The 22,207-nt window shown below is 45.6% G+C and overlaps 1 protein-coding gene across 9 annotated transcripts in view; it reads left to right on the top strand.

Annotated features, from left to right (window-relative positions):
• Nucleotides 1-12,937, top strand: part of TLK2 (tousled like kinase 2) — a 123,132-nt gene extending 110,195 nt beyond the window's left edge. For 8 of the 9 annotated variants that reach the window (XM_055575590.1, XM_055575588.1, XM_055575586.1 and 5 more), the window contains 5 exons: nucleotides 2,457-2,626; nucleotides 4,026-4,164; nucleotides 7,687-7,798; nucleotides 9,327-9,434; nucleotides 11,839-12,937. In XM_055575590.1, the coding sequence (XP_055431565.1) occupies nucleotides 2,457-2,626; nucleotides 4,026-4,164; nucleotides 7,687-7,798; nucleotides 9,327-9,434; nucleotides 11,839-12,012 (703 nt within the window). In that variant the 3' untranslated portion in view covers nucleotides 12,013-12,937. Of the gene's footprint in view, nucleotides 1-2,456; nucleotides 2,627-4,025; nucleotides 4,165-7,686; nucleotides 7,799-9,326; nucleotides 9,435-10,264; nucleotides 10,514-11,838 lie in introns of those variants that run through there. The other variant, XM_055575593.1, reaches the window with a different exon arrangement.
• Nucleotides 12,938-22,207: the final 9,270 nt, after the last annotated feature.

Here is a 22,207-nt window from a genome sequence, read left to right as displayed (position 1 = left end):
GCACCCACTCAGGGATTTCCCCTTTCCAGTCAAGTGCGGTCAGCACAGTGTGTGGTGTGGAGTGGGGTTCAGAAAAACAGCAAGTTAAAAAGCAGGTTTCCACAGGGTAGCTTTATTGTTTTGCTTTCAACAAGTTCCTTGAATACTAGGAAGGACACTCATACCCCCCAAATATAAGCACAAAAATCATTTCAAAAATAAATACAATGACTTGGATTATCTGCTGTTTTTAATTGTATACACACTTTTAACTAATCTGAGAAATTGAGTTGATTTTACACTACTCTTGGGTTGTTTACTTTGTTCTTCCTGTTGTGTGTATGGTGAATTTTTCCCCAAAATAAGTCAAATCATTGTTTTAGAAAGTTTTCTGAGAGTTGAGTATTAAAAATGAGATTTTATTTTCAGTTTGCATTGGATCCAAAATAAACTCACTAAGCCTGAGACTCTATGCCTCAGATTTCAGCATATCAGATCAGAGAAATTGATACATTTTAGGCCTATTTTCTCAAATAGAACGCTAGCATGTTGGGACATGCTATGTTTTGTTAGAAGCATGAGCTGTTGGTCAGTTTGGGGGTCCCTTGGGACTGTGTGTGTCCACATTTTGTTGCTTTGCTTCTTGAAGGTCTTCAGTATTCCATAGGCCCTGAGTGTGAGTCCTGTGTCTATTCCATCTTAGATGAGTTGGCCCTTGTAGGCTGTGTTCACCAGGCTCCTTTGTCAGTTGTTGTTCAGTGGGATTCATTCAGTGGGGAGACAGAAGTGGTGGTGGGTGGAGACTCCTCCCCCCATGGTTCCAGGTTCCCTTGGTGACCCTGGTTCTGACTGCACCATCTCCACCCTCTGGCCTTAGGGTGCTAATGACTTCCTGCACTAGATGATTTCTAGAGTGCTCACTGGCCACTTTGTCTTCTTAGCTCTTCCATCATCTGTGTGATTAGTTCTCTGAATTAAAGCCTCTCTGTTCTAAATACTTTAGTAATTTTTATTTGCCAGCAAGACCCTGAGTGATTTAGCCACATTGTTACAGCTTCAGTTCAGTTCAGTCACTCAGTTGTGTCTGACTCTTTGCGACCCTTGAATCGCAGCACACCAGGCCTCCCTGTCCATCACCAACTCCCGGAGTTCACTCAAACTCATGTCCATCTAGTTGGTGATGCCATCCAGCCATCTCATCCTCTGTCGTCCCCTTCTCCTCCTGCCCCCAATCCCTCCCAGCATCAGGGTCTTTTCCAATGAGTCAACTCTTCGCATGAGGTGGCCAAAGTATTGGAGTTTCAGCTTCAGCATCAGTCTTTCCAATGGACACCCAGGACCGATCTCCTTTAGGATGGACTGGTTGGATCTCCTTGCAGTCCAGGGGACTCTCAAGAGTCTTCTCCAACACCACAGTTCAAAAGCATCAATTCTTCGGCACTCAGCTTTCTTCACAGTCCAACTCTCAACATCCATACATGACCACAGGAAAAACCATAGCCTTGACTAGACGGACCTTTGTTGGCAAAGTAATATCTCTGCTTTTAAAATAGTTTAAAAGGTATTCATCTCTCAGGAAGCCTTACTTCAGTTTATGACTGCCTTGGAAGACAGACACATGACCCTACATACCCTGAATGCTGTGTAGTTTTAGATCTGTGTGACATACTGGTATAAGTGAAAGAAAAAACTCCTACTATATAATGATACATTTGTTAGAACTACAGATACTGTCCTTTAAAAAGCTCTTTTATCCCTTGTGTATTTAACAAAGAAAAATCATAGTACATGCAGTCTGCTGGGAGCAGTAGTGTGCAGTCAGCCATGGGGACCTGGGCAGACCCCAGATTCTTCCTTACTGTCAGCACCCAGGGTCATATAAAATGTCTGCAGTGAGGATTGTGTATTTGATCATGCCGTACTTGTTTAGAAATGGAGCATCCTGTGGATAGTAGAGTAAGTGTCTAGCTTACATACATGACAGTTCCTGTCAGTATTCCTAAAGTCTGATTCAAGAAGCAGTGTGCCCTGGGTGAACTTGAGCAGAGCAGGTTCCAACGTGAAGAGTGCAGACACTCTTCACTAAGAGAGTTGGCAATTTACTTCCTGTAAACTGCTATTACTGAATAAAGAATAGAAGAGTATTTTAAAGAGCAAAGAAGGAAGTGAGAAGCTATCTATCTACCTTAACAGTCCCCAACCTTTTTGGCACCAGGGACTGATCATGTATGTGGAAGACAGTTTTTCCACAGACGGGGCAGGGGGTAGGGGGTGACTTTGGGATGATTCAAGCTCACTACATTTATTATGCACTTTATTTCTATTATTATCACAGCAGCTCCACCTCAGATCATTAGCATTAGATCCCAGAGGTTGGGGACCCCTGAATTACCTGATGGTTTCACTGGGGCTTGTTTAGTTAGACTTAATTTGCTTGCTTTTATCCCACGATCAAGTGTTGGTTTATTTGTCTTTAGGTTTTGTACAGTACTAGAATACTGTGAGGGAAATGATCTGGACTTCTACCTGAAACAGCACAAATTAATGTCGGAGAAAGAAGCCCGATCCATTATCATGCAGATTGTGAATGCTTTAAAGTACTTAAATGAAATAAAACCTCCTATCATACACTATGACCTCAAACCAGGTATGTCTAATTTTTTAGGAGACAGTATTGGTGGTATTTCTTTGGTCTTATAAGTAATTTTCAATTTTATAAAGTTATGGGGTTTGGTGGGGGCCAAAAAGGCCTAATAAAATCTAACTCTAAATTGCCTGGGTAGGTGTGGGAATAAGAGAGTCCTGGCCACACAGCATGGGGTTTAGGAGGTTGGGTCGTATTCAGCGCTCTGGAGAAACAATGCCCTTGTCCTTAGAGCCAGGGCAGTTCATGATGTCAGTCCAATTAAGAAAGAACTGCTCTGGCAAGCTTGGTTTTGTTTTTTTCCCATTACTCACACTATACAGCAATCCTTCTACCCCAAGTTTCTTTGATAAGTGCCCTCACATTAGCAAATTATTTTCCATGTATGCCCCCCATTTCATTAAATTCTGAGCAGAGTTTTCCATCTTTTTGTATGGTTACTATCTAACTTTGATAGTTGTTGGCAGGGGAGAGAGCAGTTTGACTTCTGTCTGTTGTCATCCTCAGCTGTTGCTTAGAAGTCTGCCTGTGTGCTCTTTAGACAGCTCTATCCAGCTGAGCTTAGGTGTTGGGAAGAGTCCCCTTTACCTCCTGGTGGGGACAGTTAACTTTGCCATCCTCTTCTGATAGCTACATATTAAATCTCACTATTCTTTAATGACTAAAGTGAAAGTGAAAGTTGCTCAGTCGTGTCTGACTCTTTGCGACCCCATGGACCATACAGTCCATGGAATTCTTCAGGAGTGGGTAGCCTTTCCCTTCTCCAGGGCATCTTCCCAACTCAAGAATCGAACGCAGGTCTCTCTTATTGCAGGCAGATTCTTTACCAGGTAAGTCACAAGGGAAGCCCCTTTAATGACTAAATAAATAACTAAAAAATTCATTACAAGGAAGTGATTTTTTAAAAGATGGCTACTGTGTGATTGGGTTTTCTATTACTGAATCTGCTACATTTTCTGGCCCGGGAGCTGTAGGTGGCGCTGTGGTACTAACTTAGATTCCCCTGTATGTTTCCTTTGATTCCACACCACCCTCCCCAAACTACTGGTCCAAACAGGGTGGTTTAGAGATCCGTACTGAAAGCTCAGATGAAAGTTTCCCACTATTTTTGACCAACCATACAAATGATATTTTACTTTGGCTAGTTAATTATTTTTTTCCACTGCTCATAGTGCTGGTTTTGGCACATTAAGCAGGTGATTCTTGGAAAAGAGAAATTTGCAGCCAGACACTTACGACTCTCCTTTAGCATCCAGAATCCAGATTGTTTTATTCCAGAGATTTAAATGTTTGCTATTATGTGTAAGAGTTGGAGTCCAGTTGTCCTCTTCCCGTCTGTTATTACTACCTTGGCTTTTCCTAGTAAGTTATTTTTTATTCATGAAGATTTTTATCTTTTTAGGTAATATTCTTTTAGTAAATGGTACAGCGTGTGGAGAGATAAAAATCACAGATTTTGGTCTTTCCAAGATAATGGATGATGATAGCTACAATTCAGTGGATGGCATGGAGCTAACATCACAAGGTGCTGGTACTTACTGGTAGGTATCTGAGAGGTCTGTCCAGTTGGCTGGAGATGTAACTGTGCTATGCTGAGGTGTTGGTGATTGTTCATTAGACTGTATTCTGTCTGCTTAGGCAGAAATGCTATATGTCATAGTAGACTTTCCTCTCCAAATATTTGCTGTCTTGTCAGCAGTTTGGCTCTTTGTATTTACATGAATTTGTCTTAATTTTTCTTTTTATTCTTAAAAACCATTGAGAGAGGGATTATGTGTGACCAGGCGTTTTGAGTTGTGTGTTTGCTCCGTAGGTCAGGCCCTACTGTGTACATAGAGAATGAGATTACTTATGTGTATGTAAAGAATGGCCCTCACTTCCTTTCAGAATTTCAAATGCAGGTCTCTCTCTTCCTGAGTTGATGGGATGAGGAAGTTTTTTCTATAGTTGTCTGAAGATGGTGGACTGAAGAACCCAGGAGTTATGAAGATTAGGATGTAAAATAAGCACAGCATTCCTTGAAATCTAAACAGGAAAAAGTGAGCATGATTTGCCAAGAATTGTATCCATTTCTGGCAGCCATGTTTCAAAAGGTTTTGAGCCGCATTTCTTCCCATCTGTCGTCACTCTTCCACCCCCGACCACTCTGCCCAGCTGGCTCTGCCTGCCTGTTCTGTGCCCTGTCTTACTCTGTCTCATACTCCTTTTGACAGTGAGCACCATAAAAGATACCTGCAGCTCAGGCATTTGACTTTGTGATTGTAAAGGTGTTAACAGAGCTTCCTTTTCACTTCTGAGGTGGTAACACAAAGCCACACATGGGAATGTTTGATTCTGAACATGGAGAAGCCTTCTGTAGCGTTAAGGGAGGGGAAGTGCGTACAGTTAAATCCCAAGGTCAGTTGGCCAGATCACTGATGTTTGAGACTGGAGGACCCTGGCCCTTAGCCAGTTAGTGACTGTCTGGGAATGAGGGTGTTGATGGGAAGCAGACAGAGAAGAGGGGGACATCAGCCCTGTTATCACCCCCACCACATTGAAGAATTGATCATATCCTGCTAAAAGCACCATGTACATACAATTTCAACTTTCCCTTGTTCCTTATTGTTTGTGGAGATGGTACCTATAGTGAAAATCAGTCCCTAAATTAAAACTTTGAGATTCTAGGTTTAAAATAGAAGCTACACTTACAGTGTTTATTCACTTGGTGGTTTTTGTGGGTTCCTGTCAGTAAATGATACAAAAATATCTGCTGTTGGAAATTCTGGAAGCAGGTCTATACCTCTGTTTTATAAATTCACCAGAACTTGGATTTGAGCTTTTTCATTTGATAGCTTGTTCTTTCTTAAAGGTGAAGATTTTTCACATTAAAATTAGTTATCTCATTGCTTCCTGTTGCTGTATTTACTAAGCTATAAAATTTAGTAGTTTGGCATTTACATAAAAATATGTAATGTTTGGGATTTGCTTCAAAGGAATCTGGGGGAGATTAAGAGGGGTGTACATGAACAAAGATTTGCCGTGTTGACAGTTACTGAAGCTGGATGATGTTTACTTGGGGGTTCATTTTATGATGTTTTTCTACTTTATATTTGAAGACTTTTTTTTTTTTCATGGTAAGAGTAAGGTAGAAAGGAAGCTACTGAGAAAATTAAATTGTTTGAGTTTCTCTGAAGGTTTAAAAAGTAAAAATTCTCCGTTTTGGTGTTTCTAATCACCATCCTCACTGTCCTCCTCATATTATGTCCCAGAAAGATACAGACAGAATGTGAGGACTTAACAAATTTTAAGTGAGCATTTGCAGCATTTGGTTGTTCCAGAATTCTTCTACATGGAACACTGCTTTTAAACAAGTAACCCGTAGACTAGGCCTTGAGAATCATTTTTCTCCACGAGGATTTTATCATGATGGCGTATGCAATTATGTTTGTTTTTTAAACACAATTTAGTACAATATCTTCTATTCTCCCTCCCAAAGTCCTTGATAGGGACTTAGAATGCTTATTATGTGGGTGAAGAACTAGTCTGTTTCTTCATTTATAGATGGGGAAACTGAGACCTAGAAAGTGATATGCTAAACTTAAACTCTTAAGGGACAGTGTCTTCTGTAATTCTCATTATTTGACCAAAGTATTACTTTGCATTTGAATAAGTCCAGCAACCTCCATTTTTCCTCACCACAAACAAGAACTTACTTCTTCCCCACCATTTCCACAAAAAAGATCATTTTAGAATCAAGATTTTGTTATTTATCCAAGCTCATATTTAAATTATGTATATTAAAGAATTAAGAGCCATGAAAACCTGGGATTCAGGGAGGTTTTAGTGGCATTTGGATGAGCTGTTCTTTTTATAGATTCTTTCATCTATATTTTTATTTCTTTACGTTTCTTTCCCCATACTCCCCTTGTGAGTTTTCTGTCTATATTTTCATTTTTCAGTGTGTGTTTTGGCTAGACACTTTCATTGTGAAATAATAATCTAGGTCAATGGTCTTAATAATTTTAAAACGACTATTAAAAGAAATAGCGTAAAACTAAACTTCTTTAAAAAAAAAAAAAAGCCCATCATCTGAACATTTTCTGCCTCTCAACTCTTATGATCCCCTTTCAGCTACACGTTTAGGTTTTTACACCAGAAGCACAGCAGGGTTTAAAATAGTTTTTTCACAAAATTGATTTTGCCAGCATGAAATCTGCAGAGGTCTATCTGTTATCTTTAGAATTCTGCTTTCCAGCTGTGCCATGGCTAAGACTCCAGGCAGTGAGGAGAGGCATATTATTTGGTTTCCTAAATGCTAAGAGGCACTTACCTTCCACACCATACAATTTGGTGTGGTTGGCTGTCCAGCTAGTCTTTTTAGAGGTCAGGAGTGGGTGGGGAGGGAAGGAATTCAGATGAGGATTGAGTTGGGCCAACAGCTAGAAGTTTATTTGGCTTTTAGGCACTATTTATTAGTCTTCCATAAGCCCCTGATCATCCTTAAAGTAGGAAATATAAAATGTCCCTTCATAATTTGAACTTTAATGTCACCATTGATTATAATTGTAGTCAGTCTGGATTTCCAGAAGAGGCTACCTTAAGAAGACACTTAATAGCCACTCCCCTCAGAGATTTATACTGGATCCTGAATTCATTTGGGTTTTTAAGAGTTATTTATTTTAGAGACTGTTTCTTCGTCTGTCAGCATGAAAGGAAATCACACCACTTGTATTTTAATGTTTGTTGCTACAGCTATCTTAAAAGGAAATGCACTTCTGTGTTCCCCGCCTCCTTTCAAACACTTGCTGAATGACATTTTACACTAGGCACAGGCCTGGAAAAGAATGCTGGCGTGGGTAAAGTAGGAACTAGGGAGAATATTTACCTCTCTCAGTAAATAAGAAATAGGACATGACCACCTCCTTAACTTAGAGTGTCTTTATCAGCTGGATCTAAGTTGGCTTTCAGATGTTAAGATTCAGATATTTTAATTTTCATCAAAGTCCTTAGTTTGCCTTTTTGTACATGTCTTAGATTTATACAGTTGCTTTTCTAAGAATTTTTATTTCCCTTTTGTCCAGGTATTTACCGCCAGAGTGTTTTGTGGTTGGGAAAGAACCACCAAAGATCTCAAATAAAGTTGACGTCTGGTCAGTGGGTGTGATCTTCTACCAGTGTCTTTATGGAAGGAAGGTAATGAGGACGGCGGGATGTGGTGGCTTCTGTCTTGCGGGTGCATGTCACAGTGGCGCTGTGTGCATTCTTCCCTTGGATTAATCATTGGGTTATACAGAATGGAATCCCGAAAGCTGTGGCTTGAAGAAAATACAGACTTAATTATAGAAGCTTTATGCATAGAAGCAGAAATTTCCAGTTCCAGGGCATCTAATGAATTCTGCTGGGCTGTTGAAGACATCCTTTTTTTGCCATTCACAGTTAGATCTAGAGAGCCCATGCTCCACAACGAGAGAGCCCATATGCCATGAGTAGAGAGGCCCAATGCAGCCAAATAAATAAATATTGTATGTACACACACACACACACACACACACACACACACACACACACAATCTTCCCAAGATCCATTCTTGAGGGTCGCGAGAACTGAAACTTGAAATACCTGCAAGGCTTCTTACTCCCAGCCACCCCATTAGCATAAAGTACACTTTGTATTTCTATACTGGGGAACTGGTGCCAGAAAGTACTTATTTTTTGTTACTTCTAATAAAGGTAATATATTATTTGAATAAGTGAAAAGCTAGGTATTAACTACACATAATGAATTTTCACATTTATGTTTTCCTTGTGAGCATAATATCTTGTAAATGTATATACTGGGATCCAGTTGTATATTTATACTCCTGTTTCAGCTACCAGTACATTCGTATGTTTCAACGTTCCCCACTGGGCTGTGGGTATAAACTATTTGGGAGTTCTGTAACTCACTTAGATTCCTAATACTTTGATTACAATCCCCAGACCAAACTGTTAATTCAGATTTCAGCCTAGTCTTTACCTTCGCTTTGGTCTTTGTTTCTTTATCGTACCTATCTAATATTCAGAAACTATTCAGAACTAATGGGGTTAATTATTATTTATACTCTGATATTGTAGAAGTGCTGCTGATAATGGTGGCAGAGGTTATCTAACAAGAACAGTGATCTCAGTAGAAACACTATAGAGAGGACACTAGGTGTGAACTTCTTTCTTAGGAGTTTATTAGAAAATAGCAATTTGTGGCACAGATGAAGCCACTCACCGAGTAGCCCCAGCTCTCCCCACCCCCCAACTATGTCCTTATCCCTCTGCTCTTTCACTTCCTTCCCACCTTTTTATCTGCGTCTTGGGTCCATCTGTGGCACACATACATATTACCACTTCGGGCAAAAGAGGTTGCTGGTTTGTGTTCTGAATCTTCCTTACCTTTGCTGTAAGCAAAGCTTAGCAAAGGCACTGTGCTATAGCAAATGCTGCTTCTGGTCCCAGTTCTACATTAACCTAGATGTTGGAACTTGAGGAAATTACTTCAAAAGCAAGTTACTTCAAATCCACGCCTTTCCATCCTTTATCTATAAAATGAGAGAATTAGAGGAGATCATCTCTAAAGTTCCTTCCAGCAATTCTTGTGGAAATATATGTTTACCTTTCCCTTCTCTTTGCTTTTGAATTGTGTTCTCTTTAATTTTAACCAGAGGTCTACCTTTGTTTTTTTATTTGATAGCCTTTTGGCCATAATCAGTCCCAGCAAGACATTCTACAAGAAAATACTATCCTCAAAGCTACTGAAGTGCAGTTCCCGCCAAAGCCAGTAGTAACACCTGAAGCAAAGGTAAGTTTTGACCCATTGGCCAACAGAATGTCTACTTTGCTTTCTCTATTATTTCTTTGGGTGATTTCTCCAACCTCTATCTTCTTCTCCCTGTCTCTTCCCACAACAAATATTTATTAGGTACCTAGTATTAGACAACTTCCCAGGTGGCACAATGGTAAAGAATCTGCCTGCCAGTGCAGGAGAAGAGGGAGACGTGGGTTCAGTCCCTGAGTGGGGAAGATTCCCTGGAGTAGGAAATGGTAACCCCTTCCAGTATTCTTGCCTGGAAAATTCCATGGACAGAGGAGCCTGGCGGGCCACAGTCCATGGGGTCACAAAGAGTTGGACACGACTGAGCGACTAACCACAGGTGGAAGTACTAGACGCTGTTCTGGGTAGTGGGGAGAGCTGTGACTGCACAGCAGTGAGCTGCATAGACAAGGTTTCTGCCCCCATAAAGTGTGTGTTTTACTAGGTGAGATAAACGGTAACTAAAAATGAATACCTTTCAGATAGTGATAAATATTATAGAGAAGAAATCAGACTAACGGAAAGGGAGAGGTGGGAACCTCCTTTTTTGATGTCATGGTAGAGAAGGTCTAGATGATGAAGTGACTTTTTCCAACAATCTTGACAGATGTGAAGGTGGGAGCCATGTGTAGACTTGGGAGAATATTCTGAACAGAGAGAAGAGAATGAAGCTCAGATGTGAGTGTGAGCTTAGCCAGTCCCCAGAGCAGGCAGAGCAGAGGAGAGCGGAGAGGGGCAGCAGGATGGACTTAAGCTTATGGGAGGCAGTTGAAGGTTTTTGTCCGGCCAGCCATGTAATCTGATTGCTCTTTCAAAAGCCTATCCTGGCAGCTGTGTAGAGGGAAGATTCAAGGCAAAAGGTGTGTATTTGAGTTGGTATCCAAGCCAGGAAAACTGTCCAGCTCCAGATACCTCACTAAAGAAGCTTCATTTTTAAAGGTCAACGACCACTGTGTTCATTTCTATGAATTTGTTATCTTCCAAATGCTTTAATAAAGCAACTGCCTATAGATGTCTTTGCTTTTGAGAAACCAGGAATTTTATCAATTAAACATGGAAAAATAAAAAATCAGTAGTTCATTTTATGTTTTTAGATATATTAAAGTAGACTTTACTTTTTAGAACAGTTTTAGACTCACAGCAAAACTGAGTGGAAAGTAAACATTTCCATATACTCCCTGCTGCTGCAACCCTTCTCCCCTTGCCCTGGCACACTCCCCCAGTGCACAGCCTCCTCCACCAGAATGTCAGCAACCTGCACCAGAATGGTACATCTCTACAATCAATGGACCTCCATCCAGGCATCATTATCACCCTAATGCAAAGTACAGACTTTGGATGATACTATTTTAGAAATAAAAAAACTGATTCAGCTGTTTAAATAATTATATTTAAGGTTTTATTAAATAGACCTATCTGGTTAAAAAATAGGAAAAGACAGATAATGTATGTAAGGGCCTCTGCCAATGCAGGGGACACGGGTTCAATCCCTGGTCCGGGAAGATCCTACATGCTGTGGGGCAGCTAAGCCTGTGTCACAACTACTGAGCTCATGTACCTAGAGCCTGTGCTCTGCAACAAGAGAAGCCTCTGCCGTGAGAAGAAGCCTGTGCACCGCAACTAGAGAGTAGTCCCTGCTCGCTGCAACTAAAGAAAGCCCTTGCACAGCAATGAAGACCAAGTATAACCATAAATAAACATAAAATTAAAAATAATTGTAGAAACTTAGGCTATGTAGCTCTTCATACCCAGCACAAAGGAAATGTCCATGTTAGTAGTAAATTAGGAATCCAAATCAAACCCCACTCACAGTAAGCTTGTATGTTTGCAGGACTCTTGGGGAGACAAGTCCTGGTCAGATGTTCCTTCACTTAGATGCATGCCTGATCATTTGCTTAACGACTTTTCGAGGGAGAGTAAGATACACCGAGAGCACTGCCAGCATGTGACACGCGGCAGTGTTAGTGTCAGCGCAGCGCCTTCACGTGCTGATGGTTTGTCACTGCAGTTTTCACTTCCTCAGGAAGTTCCCATGAGACCAAACGCAGAACTATGAAGTTAGGCTGTGCCCATGCATACCAGCCAAGGCAGGGAGAGATTTTTCTTTTGGTCTTTGTGCTCTGGGGACAGAGATCTGTAGAGGTCATGCCGCGTTCCCCCTCGGGAATGGCTCAGGCACCTGTGCTGGAGAAGGAGTCAGTGGCCACAGAGCAGCGCTGCATCTGGCACGTCTTTTCTGGGTCCGCCTAGTGGTTTCCAGGCAAGGCCCTAAGCCCCTTCTCTTTAGGAGACTTTTGCTCTGGGCCCTGGCAGCTGCTACAGAACCTCCTGGGTTCCCTCTTGGGGTGCCAAGATTATCTCTTCAGGCTTCTTCAAGAAACTTTCCTTTCAGGCGTTTATTCGACGATGCTTGGCCTACCGAAAGGAGGACCGCATCGACGTCCAGCAGCTGGCCTGTGACCCCTACTTGCTTCCTCACATCCGAAAGTCGGTCTCCACGAGTAGCCCTGCTGGAGCTGCTATCGCGTCAACCTCGGGGGCGTCCAATAACAGTTCTTCGAATTGAGACTCACTCCCAGCCACAGACTGTTCGACACACAGAGTGGACAAATGGCGTTCAGCAGCGGGTTTGGAACATAGCGAATCCAAATGGATCTCATGAAACCTGTACCAGGTGCTTTTATTTTCTTGCTTTTTTCCCATCCATAGAGCATGACAGCATCGATTCTCAGTAAGGAGAAACCTCGGGCAGCTCTGGCCAGGCCGCGTAGGAAAAGGCCCCGCCCAAGGTTCCGGCGTCAACGGCCACTGAGTGTGGCTGCTCTGAGTGAGGAAAAAATTAAAAAGAAAAACTGGTTCCATGTACTGTGAACTTGAAAACATGCAGACTCAGGGGGGTCCCTGATGCAGTGCTTCAGATGAAGAATGTGGACTTGAAAATACAGACTGGGCTAGTCCAGTGTCTATATTTAAACTTGTTCTTTTCTTTTAATAAAGTTTAGGTAACATCTCCTGAAAAGCTTGTAGCACAAAGGCTCGGCTGGGGATGGTGTTTGACTTCGGAGGAAAAAAGTTGCTATTGCCCGTTAAAGGCACTAGAGTTTAGTGTTTTATCCCTAAATAATTTCAATTTTTAAAAAACATGCAGCTTCCCTCCCCCCCTTTTTTATTTTTGAAAGAATACATTTGGTCATAAAGTGAAACCCGTATTAGCAAGTACGTGGCAATGTTCATTCCAATCAGATGCAGCTTTCTCCTCCGTCTGGTCTCCTGTTTGCAATTGCTTCCTTCATCTCAGTAGGGAAGAAATTGAGTGGGAGTACTGAGATGTGTGGGGTTTTGCCATTGGACAAAGAATGAGATTAGAACTCTGCAGCTTGGAGTCTCTCTAGGTTTTCAACTATTTCTTCACAATTTGAACACTTGACGGTTGTCCCTTTTAATTTATTTGAAGTGCTATTTTTTTAAATAAAGGTTCATCTGTCCATGCAGTCCTCTTGGATTCTCTGAATGTAGTAACCATTGAAACTGTTCCAAAGGCAGGCAGAACTCAGGCTGGGGAGCCAGTGCTCCAGGGAGCAGGGGTTCCCACCCTCAGACCCCGTGCACTTGCTGAACGGTGTGCGTTTCTCGTTAACAGTGACTTTAAAACTTGATCAGCACATAAGCTTTCCTCTGTTAGATCTTTTGGCAGGAAACAACCTCCAGCCACCTGAATTATGTGGGTATGTGCTGGGGTGTGTGTGTGTGTGTGTGTGCGTGCGCACATGCGCACACACACACACACACACACACTTTGTCTAACTCACTTTAATAGATTCATTGAGTGAAGTTAAAAAATAATCTCAAAGGAAGTAGGTATTTCAAATATGAACATTCTTTTGGAACTTTTTCTTTTTTTAATGTGGTTGTTTCTGAGATGGATGATCAGCTGAAGATAGAGCTGAAATGGGAGCTGCGTGGCCCCACCATGCCCTTGAAACAGCAGAACACTCGACAGTAGAAGGGGGAAGGAGGCCAGAGTCTGAACATGTGGTAGCCAGCTTGGAATGTTACTGACATATGTGGCAAGAGGGCTCAGCCAGAAATATTTAAAGATGCAGCACTCAGGCATGCGAGTTGCCTGGGCAAGGGGCGGGCTGGGGGCCGGCGGTGGCGGCAGTCAGGAAGGGTAGAGAGCACTCAAATGACTCACAACTAGTATTTCTTTTACATGTGAAGAATGCCAGTAGTGACACATTCTCCAGGACCTTTATGGACCTGCCCCATTCCCCAGTGTCAGGCTATGTTAAGGGAGGATGGAGTGTTCCAGATTAGAGAGAGGTTCATGGGCAGGTGTTGTCATGTGGAACTCTGAAGGGAAGGAAGTCAGCTCCTGAGTGCTTATTGCCCCCCAGCTTTCCAAAGCAATCTTATTGCAATATATATATTTACACACATGTGTGTATAGTATCTTTTTCTTCTTTAACCATTACTTTCAAGCTGCTAAGCAGAGTACCCATGGGGTCTCAAAGGTTGAGCACAACACTGTAAGGATGGTGTCTACATAGGTGAAGAGATGAATGAAGTTGAGACCATGTTTAAACTTACTCAAGACAATAAGTTCTATTCCTCTTTTCTTCTCTCTCATTCAGTGATCTTGAAGAGTTGTGTTTTGTTTAATTTCTAACTTTCTTCATGTTGAAGGGATGCTGCATCTTTAAGCCTTCCCTCTAATTTCCTGCCTCCTTTCCCCCAGGTTCTTATGAGCCAAGGTGTAGGACTGTATTTGGTGATCTGTCTTTTCTGCCCTCATCCTGAAGAAGGGGTGCCCTCTCTTCGTGCTCTTATTGGGCCTAGGGCTTGGCTGGAACTGCCTGGGCTTGGTTGAGTCTGGGCACGGCCTCTTTCCAATGCATGGATAAGCCCCGGGGGCAGGCAGAATGGTGACCTTTTCTAGACTTGTAAGTAGCCAGTGAAATCACTAAGTGGAGTTCTTCCATGACATATTTTGTTAATATGGGTTTCACTTTTTCCAAGGATAATCCCTTATTGCCACAATGTTGATTTCCTTTAAACAATGACAAAAAAAAAAATGTGTATTAATTTGTAATTATCCCAGCCAGACTGTTTTGGCCTTTCCCAATTTGGGGGGTGGGGAGGATATTAAAATAAGTTTTAAGAAGTGACTTTCCTAGCCTCTTGATTTTACTCTAGTTCTCTAGCTTCAATCAGGGCCCTCAGCACTTAGGGGTGTAGCTCGAGGACCCCGGCAGCTGGCAGAGTCCCAGTGGATGTTACAGTCGTGATGGGAATGTGTGGGTTCATGTGACATTTGTCACCCTGATGTGCCAACAGCTAGAGTTGTGCGTGGGAATACCCACAGTGAACAGAACGGGGAAGGCCCGGCTGTGACCATGAACTCATAATTCAGGGCTGGAGGCACTGGGCACAGGAAGACATGAAATGCAGAGGTCAAAGAGAAGGAACTGGGCTCTCCATCTCCCATCACGCACAGGCAGCTTTAAATGGAGTCTCGCCAGTCAGAAATGTGTGTCCCCACTTGTGTTGCTGGCCTGGATGGGTCTGCTGTCTTTTTTAGAGGGCTTGTTTTTTGCTTGCCTTTTAGTCCAGGAAGGACAGGTTTTCCTCCAGCTGCGAAGACTAGCAGTCAAGGAGCTCTTGAGTTTCTTAATTTAGAAAATAACTCCCTTTAAACATAGTTATCTCCTAGAATCCTAGAGCTAGAAGCAAGCTTTGGCCTAGCTCCTTGCCCCTAAGAAGGCGAAGTTTACAACTAATTTGACTCACCTTTGGCAGTCTTTTGCTTTCTGAGAGTCTTTCCTTCTCTCTAGCACGCATCATTCCTGTCACTCAAGCCCTCTTCGCCTGTAATTAAAACCCACCTGGGGTAAGTGGGGGAGAGACAGGATGCACAAACTAGCTATGCTGTTTTAGTTTCTGAAGGCAGAAGTTAAGAGCCTCGCCTAGAGATTAAGAGCCTGGGTTTTAGAATTAGGTCTGGTTCAAGCCCCGCCTCCACTGGCTTTAAGAATTTCTCCTTGCATGGTTAGAGTAAGGAGTAGAAGTGAGGTATTTAAAGTACCTGGCACACAAGGGGGGAATCAAAAAGTGTGATTTAAAAAAGATCACAGGATTTAGTGAGACCAAGATTGCTGGTTGAGGCTCAGAGCCTTTCTACTCTCCAGGTTGTCAGGAGGTTTTGCCTGGGGTTAGGATGCAGACCTTGGGGAACCTTCCTCTCAGTCTTGAGATTCACTGTCAACCTCTGTCCTGCAAAGTCAGCAGTCTTCTCTTATCCCGCATTCAAGACTGCTCTGGGAGGAGGCATCTTACAGGCCAGCAGCAGCAGTATCACCTGGGAACCTGTTCGGAATGTACATTCTCAGCCACCCTCTCCCCTTATCTGTCTCCCAGATGGCATGAGCACTGAAGGTTATAAGCCCTGCTGACCTTCTCATCCACCTTAGCCACGGGGCAGTTGGAGGGTGGCTCTCACAGCTTGTCTAAACTCACCCAGCTGGAAGACAGAGATGGCTTTGTTTTACTTTTTGTGTTGGGGATAAAAATCTGCTTTAAGCTCCGGGCTATCCCGGGACCAAACATGATACTGCTAATCATACTTCTGTAACCTTTTACAGGTGCCTTGCTACCTAACAGTATTCTCTAGAGTCATTCATTCCTTCTGGCAAAGCTTCTTACCTTTGGCTTTCTCTTTAAAAAAAAAAAAGTGTGTGTGTGTGTAAACTCATCCTTCTTGTGAATTAGTTTGTCACATTTTTCTCTTTACATGAGGTTCCACGGCTGCTGGACGATTGAGATCTGGGTCTGCTTGTGAGTCTAGCCTAGCATTTGGGATCTGGGCCGAGGCGAGTAGGGCTGAGCTACAGTTCCTTGGAAGGGGCTTGGGGAGGAGCGAGCTGCAGAGAGGTTGTGGGGAGAGGAGGGGGGCTCTGTGGGTGGTTTGGCGGAACCTGCCAGAGGCTGGCAAAACAGGCAGGCCTGGGAGCAGGTCTGGGATATGGTGGGGGCATGGAATAAAGAGACCTATTGTGCTGGGGAAGCTCGCAGGGCCTGAGACAGGCTGGATAGGATGTCTGGTGTTGGGCAGGAGACCCCTTGGTGTGAAGGGGTCAAAGAGCTACACGCTGGCTGACTCAGCCCCACCCATCCCTGGCCACCAGGCAGGCCTGCTAGGTGTGGTGGGAAGTGCCCGGCAGAGAACTGTGGGAACCTCAAGCTCCTTGGCCTCCAGGCACTGCCTGCAACTGCAGTGGCGTCTGTGGCGTCCCAGCCTTTCCACCCTGAAGGCAGCTTGGGGTGGGGGTGCCGAGGGCAAGACTCACAGAGGGAAGGGGCTCTCTTACTTCTGCTTGGTAGAGAAGTTCCTCAGCTGTGTGGCTTCCCGGCCTAGGGTGGGCAAGGTAGAAGCATCTCGCTAATTCTGTGTACGAGGAAACCAAAGCCCAGATAGATTTGGTGACAGCTAAGAAGTAGAGGGAGCTTCCCAGGTGGCTCAGTGGTGAAGAACCCACCTGCCAGTGCTGGAGATGCGGGAGACACGGGTTTGATCCCTGAGTCAGAAAGATCCCCTAGAGGAGGGCACGCCTGACGAGCTACAGTCCATGGCGTTGCAAAGAGTTGGGCACGATTGAGTGCTGAGCAGTAGGTAGAGGACTGAAGGGGAGGGACTGCAGGCTTGAAAATTTTAAGAGGCGGTTTCTCTGAGTGCCATCCTTGGGCAGAGTGCACCAGAGGTGAAGGCTGCACCCGGGCTCCCAGCCAGAGGCATATGTTGCTCTAATCTGGGGCTCCCCGCAGCCCGCCCACTGCCTCCTTTACTGGGTCCTCCTGCTCCCTCAGGACCGGCCCTTAGAATGGAGACTCAGCTGGCCCGGGCAGCAGCCCTGCCCTCTGCCGTCCTGAGCTAGAACTGAAGTTAGGTGGGAAGATGGGGCCATGGTTTCACAGAAGATTCCTGCCTCAGGTTCCCAAACCCTCTCCTTGTGTCATCTCGCTTTATAGATGAAGGAGTGAAAAATCCTGTCTCACTCCACCTCGGCCTTTGCTTGCTTGCACACGTGCTTGTGTATGTGTGTGTGTGTCAGATGCAGGTCTTTTGTCCGGGAGTGAGCAGGACTGGGCAGGGACAGCCAGGGAGCCTGTGTAGCTGGTTCCAGGTCTTCAACAGCAGTGTTTTCCAAAATTTCTTCATGGCAGCATCTCAGCCCAATGCACATTTCAGAGACTAGAATTGTTAGCTCATGTGCAGTGCACTGATATTTACTCTTTTACTTCATCTTAAAAATGTTGGTCACTGGGACTTCCCTGCTGGTCCAGTGGTTAAGACTCCCTGCTTCCAATACCAGGGGCACAGGTTCAATCCCTAGCTGGGGAACTAAAATCCCACATGCCCCCATGGTGCAGTTAAAAAAGAAGTGTTGGTCATCGGCGGGCCACTGGTGCCCCTGTCCACTTCTTGCTGCATCACTGGGGGCTATGGAAGGTCTGGTGAGCCTCTTGAAGCTGGAATGCAGACAGTGAGCCAGCTGGATGCAGCCGTCTGCATCTGGGGCTCAATTCCACCAGGGGAGGCTCCGTCTCTGGCCAGGGTCCTTGAGGATCACACACGACTGTGGGCAGGGCCCTGCACTCAGAGGGTCAAGTTCTGAGACTAGAGAAAGCCTAATGCTGCCTGTCCTTCGTGAGTTAGGAATTGGGAGTTGGGACCTCCCTCTTGAAATTTCAAGTGACTTCTTGAACAGAGGGATACAGAAGCTGCCAGCCCAGCCAGAGCTATGGACCAGAGCAGGCCTCGACTCCTGGTTTGCCCAGCCCTCAGTGCGAGGACAGGCTAAGAGGTCCCTGTAGAGCAGACAGGGTGAGGTGACATCACTCCCTGCCTGCCCTGGCCCCAGCTGGGTGGGCGGCAGAAGGAAGGTCCTGGGAGCTGCATCCCACCCAATTGCAGCTGGTTCTGCCCCTCATCTGTGTTGCCCTCTTTGCCTCGGGTCAGCCTCTGCCCCTCTCTCAGCTGGCCAGCTTGTTTCTGACCTGCTAAAGCCCAAGTAGAAATAGGAACCAGTGAAGATCCCCCTACTCTGAGCTTGCTCTGGGGCCCTGCTGATAGCTGTGGGCATCGCTCTGGTGACTCCTCCAACTGGGAGGCCACATCCAAACTCTGGACGCATACTGGACACACAGGGAGAAGGTCTGCATGTCCTGCTTCCTGATAGGAAGAGTCCTGAAGTAACTATCTCCTGTTCCCTGGGGACGACAAAGCTTCCCTTCAAAGGAAGTCTTCTTATCCCCTCCTCGGGCTGAAAGTGAGTGGATACAAACCCAGCGGTCCTTCTGGGAGTGGGGAACCCTGCTGGGTTTCCTTCAACAAGAAGAGAGTAAGGGAGAGAACCTGGGGAAGGTGGGCAGACTTGTTTTTGGTTATATTTTTGGCCCTGATGGGTAGACCAGTCAGGAGAAGACAGCCAGCCATCAGATTCCCCAGTAATGTGGATGTAGGAGAAATAGTTATCTCAGGTTAACTGTTGCAAGATCACACAACCTGGAAGAGGTGGAGCCAACCCTTGAAACTTGGGTCCATCTGAACCCCAAGCCTGCCTCTTCTTTCCATCTCAGGTCCTCAGTGCTGTGGACAAGTGGGGGACTGCAAGGGCAGACTGCCTGAGTGGAGAGTCGAGGGCAGGAGTCCAGAGAGAGGGCGGAGGGGATGGGATCCACCCAGACCAGCCCACGCTTGGCCAGACTTTTCCCTTGGCTAAGAAACGTGCGGGTGCCCCTTGGGATTCACACCCTCTTGTCTAGTTGCCACAGGTAAGGACTGACCTCGTCTTTCCCTTACTTAACGTTCTCCTGTCCTACCTGGCCATCCAGTTGCACTCTCCTTGCCTTGTGTTCCTCTTCCCTAAGCTTTCGTTGTAGGCCCGGCTGCCAGAGCATCCACAGGCTCTGCTCCCCTGGGCACCCTCTGGCTGGAGAGGCTACTGAGCTCCAGAGCCAGGGAAGAGGAGACTGATGCGAGAGGAGCCCTAAGCACGGTGAGTAATGATACAAAAACTTGTACATCAAGGGGCCCCCGAGACTCAGAAGGGAAGTGACCTGCTGGAGGGCACATGGATAGTGGATGGCTGAGCTGGAATTCCAGTTCAACTCTGTCCCCTATACCATCTTCCACTTCTTACGGACATGAGTTCATTAGTCAGCAGAAGTAAGCAGAGAGCTGCTTCTACCTGGCTTACTTTACACTTCAGAGCACCATTTTTGTGTACAGTTAAACATGGAGATGTTGAGAGCAGGAGGGGAGGTTGTATTGTTCGCTCAGGCAAAGGAAAACACCCAGTGTTGCAGTCCTGATGAAACTGACCTGTGCAGACCTTATGGTTGGTAGGGTGGGGTGGAGAGGCCGGCAGAGCGCAGGGTAGGAAGTCTGGGAGACACCTGATGTCCACACGACAAAGGATGATAAGAAGCAGGGAGGGAACTTGCGTTCCCTGAACATCTTTATCCAGGGGCTGTGCCTCCCTTTGCACAAAATATTTCGTTCTCGTGACAAGATAGGAATTATTGCCCTGTTTACCAATAGGAATTGTAACCTCAGCGAGAGCTTCAGTAACTCACTGCCTGTCACAAACGGGTGAGTGGGAAGTCAAGATTCTAACTCGGGTCTCTCTGGAGTCTGCACATCTTCCTCTAAACTGGTTCTGATGAAATCAGCAGACCCACAGCACCTTTGCTGGCTCACAATGTCAGAAGGAGAGCCACTTCTCAGTATAGACTCCATTACAGTGACTATCTTGGCAAAAATCCCCTGGACTGGCTAAGTCCCCAGCACCTAGCCTGATGTCTGACACATAGTAGGCCCTCAATAAATGGCTGTTTGAGCTTTAACAGGAATGGAGGAGGCAGCAGGCACAGAGGACCCTGACCCTTCTTTGGAAGTAGATGAGGCTCTGATGAGGGACTCCCCAGGAAAGCCCCAACCTCCTCGCAACACCCAGTACTCCTGCAGACTGTGACCACTTTCCGCTGACAACTGACCCTGCACATGATCTTTAAGCAGCAGGGGACTGGGCTGGACTCTCCACAGGGAGAATCGCCCAGATGTCACCGGCTCCCTGCCCTGCGGGCTCAAGATCTAAGACAGATGGTGGCCGCAGATGTGACCTGGACATTCCGCAGAATACAACGCGTAACCCCTGGCCCACTGGATAGAGCGGGAGGCCTCACCCTTGGCAGAGACTAGGGCTTTAGACACTGAAACAAACAGCTGTCCCTGCTAGCGGAGCACACTTCCGTGCTCCTTAGCCCTTTCGTGGCAGCTTCTCTGCCTGGAATGTGGCAAAAATTGTGTCATCTTCCCCACTGAACAAAACCTCCTCTAGGATCGTGACTCTGCTCCTCTTTGTTCCCCCAGCACTAGCCACCAGGGCTTTTGAAAGCCTGAAGGAAGAAACGAGAGCATCTCCTGTGGACTGGGTGCTCAGGACACTGTGCTGGCCAGTGGTGGACTTTCTGGACTCACATGACTCGCTGTCAGCTTGTCAGTTTCTGCCCTGCTGATGGGAGGAATGCCCAAACCACTTGGGCTGGTGGGGAAGGGATATCCAACCCTGTTTCAGAACCTGGAGGGCGCCTTGGGAGCCCTGCCTGAGTTCCCTTCCAGAGGCCAGGGGGCTCCCTGGTGAGAACTGTGGCTGGCACATCTAGAGAGAGGCAAGCAGATAGAAGCCTGTGAGACGACTTTGAGAAGAAGCATCCTGTGTTTTGGCTGCTCAGACAGGAACAGAGAGAGGGCAGCTTAGCTGAAGCTGGCGGATTCTGAACCTCCTTGAAAATGATGTGAGAAAGGGGAGGCCACGCGAATGATCCCTGAGGCAGCTCAGTGTGGTCAGAACTCTGGGATCCCAGTGAAGGAAGTCACCAGCAGGGACTTAGCTCTGTCAAGCAGCTAGCTGTGGGGTGCCGAGGACTTTGCTAGCCGGACTGCTAACCATTTTTTAGGGCCAAAGGGTGGATAGTGGACTCATTCTAGGGGACTCGAGGGGATTTTATGGGGGCTCACTTTGGGGTCCTGCAGCCTCTGGATTGATACTTGGTAAGAATCTCAGCCCAGCAGAGATGGAACGCTCCAAGTGAGCATCTCTGGCCCCATACCCTCCTTTCAGCGATGGGGAAAGATTTGCCCAAGGCAAGGGTAGTAAAAAAGGAGAAAACAACATTGAATTTGTTATTTCCAAAAACAGCACTGAGGTGGACAGCACAGGAAACAATAAAATTTATATTACCGTTTCATAGTTTTTTATTTGATTACTCGTGGTGGCAGAACGTGAATCTTCTTTGCATTAGGATCTAAATGTCTCCGTCCAGCTCTGAGCCCAGACGTCCCAAGTACCTTTTCTAAGGTCGCTCAGGAAAGGAGAGATGGACGTGGGCCTGGACTCTCTAACACCCTCTCAGTCCAGTGTTCTGCGCTGCGGTGACCTGTTGCATAATACGGAATAACTGTGGTTTGTCTTCGCTTTTATGAAATTTCCATTTGATCCTCTGAGATCCGCCAGCAGTCCGGTTGCTGGTGAGAGCGATGCTGTCTTCTGGGACGTCCAGGGACAGATTTCCCCTGGCTTTCTGGATACAGCCCCCATCTAGCAAAATCACGACACCCCTTTGCGACAGGGACGCTGACATGGGGTTCACACAAATGCTAAAACAAGACTTGCAAACGTTGGCGCCTCCGCACCAGGCAC

This window comes from Bubalus kerabau, chromosome 4 (assembly GCF_029407905.1).
Source record: "Bubalus kerabau isolate K-KA32 ecotype Philippines breed swamp buffalo chromosome 4, PCC_UOA_SB_1v2, whole genome shotgun sequence".
NCBI classification, from domain to species: Eukaryota; Metazoa; Chordata; class Mammalia; order Artiodactyla; family Bovidae; genus Bubalus; species Bubalus kerabau.
The sequence above is the reverse complement of the archived record's forward strand: the minus strand, read 5'-3'. Positions and strand labels throughout refer to the sequence as shown.